The 7,778-nt window shown below is 42.4% G+C and overlaps 1 protein-coding gene across 2 annotated transcripts; it reads right to left on the bottom strand.

Annotated features, from left to right (window-relative positions):
- Window positions 1-367: 367 nt before the first annotated feature.
- MCFD2 (multiple coagulation factor deficiency 2, ER cargo receptor complex subunit) lies at window positions 368-6,606 on the bottom strand. Of its 2 annotated transcripts, none has more exons than XM_077813881.1 (4): window positions 6,460-6,606; window positions 3,665-3,813; window positions 2,879-3,038; window positions 368-1,890 (listed from the first exon to the last, which is right to left on the bottom strand). In XM_077813881.1, the coding sequence occupies exons 2-4, from the start codon at window positions 3,805-3,807 to the stop codon at window positions 1,759-1,761; spliced, it is 435 nt and encodes a 144-aa protein (XP_077670007.1). In that variant the 5' UTR covers window positions 3,808-3,813; window positions 6,460-6,606; the 3' UTR covers window positions 368-1,758. The 2 variants fall into 2 exon arrangements, with proteins under 2 accessions (XP_077670007.1, XP_077670006.1); XM_077813880.1 differs by lacking the exon at window positions 6,460-6,606 and adding an exon at window positions 5,729-5,839.
- Between the last annotated feature and the right edge of the window lie 1,172 nt (window positions 6,607-7,778).

Genomic DNA, 7,778 nt, shown 5'->3' on the forward strand with positions numbered 1-7,778 from the left:
AGAGTGGCTTTTAATTCCATTTTTTTTTTTAGGTATATGGGGAAACAAGGTTAGGCTGCTGGTGTGCTAGCGTCACTACCTATTATGCTTATCAATACTGTCTCATTGTTTCCTTGCATTTCCCCATTTGTTGGGCTCTCATCTTATACTTAAACTCCTTGGGGGCAAAGACCATCTTTTTGTTCTGTGTTGTACGACACCTAGCATAATGCAGTCCTGCTCCATGATTAGGGACCCTAGGCACCACAGTAATACAAATAATGGCAGCAAGGAAATTCAGCTGGTAGAATTGGGTGGATTTTTTTTTCCCCTGAAGAATTAAGTGGAAAGTATTCTTGTATTATTCTTTCAACTTCAAGCTATTGCATCAGATTCAAAATTTTATTGCTTGTATATCCCTCATAAGCCATTATACAAATCTGTCAAAATAAGGAAATATTACAAGAATATCTGACCCACAGTTTTCATTGCACAAACATTTAAACAGGAAACTTTACAAATACATTTTTCCCCATATAAGAATAGTTTTATACAGAAAGTGTCTTTACAGAAAAGCTTGCATTTAGATTCTCTCATGAATCTGATTGCTTGATGCACTAAGATTTTTAAGCTACACTTAAGACAGTGTCAAAAAAAGCAGCAGCACATCACTTCTATACTTAAATCTGCTTGACTTGAGTCTTGTTGAACCAAAACATTGAAAATACTCTTACGACCATTTTCGTAAGCAGATAATTCAAGTATCTTTAAGCTCTTCCAAGTGTTAATAATGAAATACTTTGTATTTTTTCTAAAAATAACACCATAATGTGTGTCAAGATACATCAATATGAATCTTAACAAGGCAGCATTACCTTCTTATACTATACGGTTGTGCTGAATAATACTATAACATAAGACCAGTCCATGGTATAGAAAAAACTAAACAGAAGTGTTGTATTAAGCCAGTTTGATAACATGAATTTCAAAATGAGTTTTCAGAAACTATTCTATTAAATGCTACAGCGTTAAATGTAATAAAAAAATACTTATGTTTTCTTAAAAAGACCATTTAGGGTAGAGAAAAATCCAGTAAAGTACTACCTATAGAAAAGCCTGACCTATGGGAGGAAATTGAAAAATATAAATGGGTATGCCAGTAAATACAATTAAAAATATTTATTTTTGCAAAGACTTGAACTCTGTAGGGTATCGTCATTTAAAGTTCAAGCACAAACCACATTCAACAATCTTGTTTTATCTTACAATTTCTATGTTCTGAATTTTTGTACTTATATACAAGTTTTATTTTTGTTAAGTTCTATGTTTAATGTGGAGCTGGGAAGAATTTTCTTGTAAAGGAGCACTGCAGTCACATTTTCTTGCTTTCCTGGCATTTTCTAAATTAGAGCTCTTAAGTGAGAGGAAAATGGTGTACTGTCTCACTATCCTTATACTAGGAATGTAAAATAGTTTGCCAACTGAGGCTGAAGCATATGTAATTAGTAATTTTTCATATTAGCACTTTCAAGATTGAGATAGCTAGTTACTTTTAGTAAAGTGTAATTCCATCACTTCTGATTTATGTAGTGTTCTTTCCTCACTAACACCCACACATTTCAACCTAAAGAATTAGAGTGGAATAAGAACATATCTTCCTACCATGAATACTGCAGCACAGAGGGTGGTTTGTACAATTAGTTTATAATAGACAGTAATAAGTCACATTATACTGGGTCACATTTGCATATAACTAGAAGAAATTAAAAAAAATAAAACTTATTCCAGTGATTTTGCAAACTCAGCATAATCAATGTATCCATCGTTATTTTTGTCATCATCTCGTAAGACATCATCAATTAGACTAATTAACTCTTCTTCTTTCATTGCCTGGGAGTGTTCACCACCTTCCTACAAGAAAGATATTAGTTAAAGCAGTTTCTCTCTCAATCAGTGAGTTGCAGTGCCATGGAAGCTTGAAAGTTGTATTACAATCAAAAGCAAAGAATAGCTGGCTCCCTCATTCCACATAGTTATCCTTCAAGGTCAAATATTCTTTATTATGCTCTTAAAATAAGTATATACGTGTGTGTGTGTGTATATATATATATATATATACACACACACACACACACACACACACACACACTTATCTATATCAGATACACCTACTATAAAGGTAAGGGGGTTGTGAAAATTTCTTACTTCAAATAAGGGGCTGCCCACCTGAAGAGGTAGAGAAACAGACTTGCAGCAAAAGAGCATGTTCACAACAGCACTGTAACATACTGGCCACACACACCATACACAGCTGGTAACTCTCCTTTCTACCCTGCCCACCAGGCTGTTCTCTCCTCTGCATAGTCATCATGCTCTTCAAGGCCACATTCACCCTAGCAGGCCACAATGTCGAAGCCCTGGTCTACACTAGGTGGGGGGAATCGATCTAAGTTAAGCAACTTCAGCTACGTGAATAATGTAGCTGAAGTTGACGTACTTAGACCTACTCACTGCGGTGTCTTCACTATGGTGAGTCGCCTGCTGCTGCTCCCTGTCGACTCTGCCTGCGCCTCTTGTGGCGGAGTACAGAGGTCAAGGGGAGAGTGCTCGGGGATCCATTTATCGCATCTAGACTAGACACGATAAATCGAGCCCCACTGGATCGATCGCTGCCCGCCGATACAGCAGGTAGTATAGACATGCCCTAAGCTAGGATAGGGCCTTTCTGGAGCACTGATTGTAAAGTTACAGATATGGTTTACTTAGTACTTTCATAAAACAAAACAAGACTGATATTACAGAAAATCTGACTATACAGAAAATACATGTTCTAATTGGAGCTACTTTTGAGTACTCATTATTTTGAAGAGCCACATGGGCTGTTATAAATACTGCTCACCTCTTTATGTACATGTGATATAGCAGTGGCAAGTTCTAATCCATCAAGCAAATTATTGCCATCATAATCATGCATTTTGAAGTAATGGAGCTGCAACTCCTGTGGGGACATCTCAGATTCTGGTTTGTCAATTACACCTTCTAAGTGTTCCATGATGTGGCTGAAAATAGAAAATAATGCCAGCTAGTTAATATTTAAAAGCCTGTTTATATTTAACTGTTCTTTGATTAGGAAAATAGTCTACAACACTTCGGATAAGATTCTGTGTGGAGCCTCTTAGAGATGTGGAACAGAACAGCTCTCCCCCTGGTCTGTGAGTGTATGGTGGTTTTAAGCCACCATTGTGCCCTCTTGATCCTGTTATGCTACAGGGGCTAGAGAGATCTTTGATATAATTTAGACAGTGGTGGGCGCCTGTCTAAGTTACAGTAGCCTCCCAAGGCTCTCTCCTTATGCCGGTCTTCCACACAGCCTGTACTGGGTGAATTCCCCCTCCCCGCACCGTCAGCTTTTAGGGCCTCTTTATGATGATCTGGTTCTTCTATCCACTGTAAAGAGGAGAGAGGATGAGAATCTCACCCTGTAAGTGTTCATAATACACACTTCCCCCCAGAATGTTTTCCATGGCCAGTATATATAAGGAATAACAGTTTTGGCTAAGAGATTCTCCATACTGTGTAGACAGGGCTACCAGGCCCCCGAGTCCCACTGTATACTGGAGTCTCCAAGTTCAAAGTGAATCATTGAGCAATACAAGTTTACATTTACAGAATGCAAAATACATACTCTTTGTCTTGTACTAGGTTCTTATCAAGGCGAATATTTGCTTGATGACTCTCCTCTACATGCTTCTCAGCTACAGAGGAGATCAAGAACGCAGTCACTAGGCAGAATAGCAAATACACGCCAAACATCCTTGAAGCCATCATGATCTCCTAGCAAGAGGAAAATATATACATTAATACATATGAAAAATACACTCAATAAAATGCAAGATTTTCAATGTAATGAACATAATGGGCATATAAAATCCCTATTAAATTGTAGGATGCAAGTATATTTTTCATTAATACTACTTAAAAATCACACCTTTTGTGCTAGGCAATAAAATTGGGTGTATTGTCTAGTACTTTCCCCAGCAGAAAACAGAAGGACTGCTACCAAAAATTTCTTCAGTCTCGTCAAATGCCAATTAAAAAAACCCATCTGTGATAATTCTCAGAAACTACATTTTCAGGCTGGGAATGTGCAGCTGCTAATCTTTCCAGAAGCCAAAGCCACAACAATTACTTGTGACTCTGTAAATGTCTTCTAGTCAAAGAGCCACAGCAACTTCACCTAGATGCATTTTACAGTATTTTCTTAAAATCTCAGTTAGTCCGAGTAGGTCTCCTTTCTTAAGTTGCATGACATCAAACACTACTGGAAATATTTAAAAAAACAAAGCAGCAGTGGAAATACTCCAATACCAGTTTAAAACTAGGACAGACATCTATAGAAACAGAATTTTTTAAACTGATAGCTTTGATTGTCATAATTCTAAGTTTTATCAAGCTATATTAATGAATCTTATTAACCAACAGTGCATTATAAAGTTGTTTAGAGTTCATATGTTAGTGTAGTCTTTGTTTCAATTCTTTTGTGGCTCTGTTCAATGACAAAGTGGCTATTTTGAAAATGTAGTGCTACTACCCAAATTCTAGGGTGATGTTTCCAGTATTTTCCTAGGAGATATAATACGTAATTAAGTATAAAAATTTGGCACACTACTGAAACACTTGGCACTCATTAATGTTGCTTTCTCATGGAAAAAGTATAAATCATTAAAATCATGACATAATGAATGGAATTTAATATAGGTGAAAGCAAAATAAGTGCTTGATACAGAATGGCTTTAAGTGGTCGAATGTATTAATAAGAACTAAGACAAACGTTATAAAGATGAACCCTACCATGAAACAATATTGATCTACTTTTTCAGAAACGTCCCTGAAGAGTCAATGCCTGTACCAAATTAGGACTAAAAGAGAAGTACAAAGTGATATTTACCTGTTTGCTATTACTATTTGTTTGTCAGAAGGTTTGCTATCACTTTGAGCTGCAGTAGCAGGTCAGCTAGGAGTTCCAGAGATGCAAATACTAATGGCAGCTTTCACAACTCTATGGCCTACTGCCAGGATGCTACACAGAGTTTGCATAACTTATGAAAATATTAGTTCTATTAACTAGGCATTTGGAATGGACCAATATTTCTTCACAGTTCCCCTGAACCATCTTCTTTGTCTTTGATAACAGAAAAAACAGCAAGGAAAAAAAGACGCCTTTTCAGGAGGACACTAACACAGTCACCATAATTGCTCATAGTTACAGAAAGTGTGAATTTAAACTGTTATACTTTACACTGATGCAAACTATTATTCAGATATACACGACTGATGTGTTTAGTTTCTGACACTCAGGAACAGTTTAACTGAAATAAGTAATTTTTATGACAGAAGAGTGTCCACAAAGCCGTTTAGAATGATCTAACTACATGGGTTTAAAAACAAACAAAACCACCTTCAGTTAAACAAGAACTAGGGTCCAGGAAAGCCTAAGTTCTATTGTCACCTCTGCCACTGATTCACTACATGCTATATGCAAAAAGAAGAGGAGTACTTGTGGTATCGTCTCTAAGGTGCCACGAGTACTCCTTTTCTTTTTGCGGATACAGACTAACACGGCTGCTACTCTGATACAGTATATATGGCAACTCTCAAATTCTCTGCTTCGGTTTCCCCAGCTGTAAACGGAGAATAAAAGAGGACCAAGTTTTCTGCAGACATAACTCCCCGACTTCAATTCACTTACACCAGAAGAGAATTTGACAGAGAATCCTGAACATCGGCTACCGCTAGCTTGTAAGGGAGATGCCTGTTGAAAATGCACTGAAATCCAGACGTTCGCCTTCATGAGTTGAAGCTTTGTAAAAAAAAATAGAACTACAGCGTCACTACTCAGCCTCGCTACAATTTGCGAACAGTTAGCAGGAAAAGTGACCAGGAGGCATGTGAGCAATGACTGCAGGTTCATTCGTTCGTTTCGGTTAATTGCTTTCGCTGTCAGGGCCAAAAGGCAGCGCCACGGTACGTTTCTATCTACGTGTTACTCTAGCCCTCCTCCTGCTGCTAGGCACCCCGCAGACACCCCCCTCGCGGCCCTGAGGCCTCACCCAACGGCGGTGCTACCATCTGCCCTCCTCCTGCCCCCCAACGGCAGGGGGCAGAACACGGGCTGGGCCCCGCCTGACCAGAGCTCTGCCATAGCCCCTGGGCGAGTCGCTTGGGCTGGCTCCCCGCGCGCCTCTCGCCCCGGGACAACGCCTTGCCCGACGTGGGGGGCACCCAGCGCGGGAGACCAGAGGGAGCGGACGGGCAGAGGCAGGTTCCTGCCCCCTGCCGCAGGCCCGCCACAAACTCCTCGCGCCCGAGCTGAGCCCGGCTGGCGGTCGGTCCCCGCCTCTGAGCGGTGTGGAGGGGGCGGCTCCTCCAGCCCCCACCAAACACGACTCTCCGCCGTGTGAGGAACGGCCCCGCACTCACCGGCTGCGCAGGTAGAATGTCCCAGGACAGGGCGCTAAGTCACGGGCAGGTGCGAGCGCGATTGGGCCAGGTCGGCCACCATCCCCAGGGTCATCTTTGACCCGACGCACGCTGGCGTCCTGCCCCGCCCCCTCCCGCTCATTGGCTTCCGTCTGCCCAGGCTCGGGGAACGTCACGGCTCCTGGAAATTCCACGTGTAACGAAAACAAAGGGACAGGTGGGGCAGAGGGGAGGGGTCAGGTGCTCGGCATGACACGCCCCCTCTCGAGTGCCCCGCCTCCTCCGTGACTCCACCCCTTCCCCCCTTTCCCACTATGACTCCTCCCCCACCTTGGTCTCCTGTGTCTGCACCTCTCCCCAGCGGTGCGGCTTGTGGTCAAGTGGGTGCGGCTGTGTATCCCGGGGGTGGGGCTCTGGCACCCCCAAGGCGGGGATGTGGCCCTGGGCACTGCCTTGTCCTGAGCCGTCTTAGGCCACTCTGCCAGCACGGCTGGTTTTGGGTCCTGTTCCCCGCCACGCCCCCCCCGGCAAGGTGTCCCAGGCCTGTGGCTGCCTGAGTCTGCAGGAAGCCAAGAGTGGTACAAGCCCAGCCCTGGTTGCCACACTGTTGCCACAGTGCCCATGAGTCAGGAGCGGGGATGTCACTGTGCATGGCCCAGTTTGAAAAATTCCATTGAAACACGCATAAAAGAAGAACATTCACAGCATCTGTTCCAGTTTTGTAGGCAGGCTCTGCTTGGTACCGATTCCAGTGCTGGGCAAGACATGTTGGAACGGAGAGCGGTGACCGTCTGCAATGGGAGAGTGTGACCATTTACATCCCAGCCCCGGCAAGGGGGCACCAAGCCTGCAGAGCCCTGCGATGCCCAGCAAGGCATATACTGCCATATTTTGAACATCTGCATAATCTACTAAGTGGGACAGGTCATCCTGTCACAGCAAATGGCTTTGGTTTGTGTATGAAGGTTGGCGTACCACTGTTTTGGGGACTTTTTTCAACTCTAGTGTGGATTTTTTCTCCCTCATACTCTGTGTGCATGTTTGGTCTTGTTTTTTTGTCATTGGTTCTAGAAGCTCCTCACCCTTCATGTTATAGTTGATGGTTGTGTTTATCATGTTTCTGGAGCATGCTAGTTTGGCTGCTTCACATGTGATCCCCCATGTTCTTTGCTTTCTTATATCACTAACTTAATATTCTTTATATGCATCATCACATTCTCTCATCTCCCTTGTGTTCCCTTTTGTTTACATTGTACCAGTCCACTCCCTGTTTATTCTAGGAACCTTGACTCTCTCAAGAAGTCTGTTCAGTGTTTTTG

The sequence above is a fragment of the Eretmochelys imbricata genome, chromosome 3, assembly GCF_965152235.1.
Source record: "Eretmochelys imbricata isolate rEreImb1 chromosome 3, rEreImb1.hap1, whole genome shotgun sequence".
Lineage (NCBI taxonomy): Eukaryota > Metazoa > Chordata > Testudines > Cheloniidae > Eretmochelys > Eretmochelys imbricata.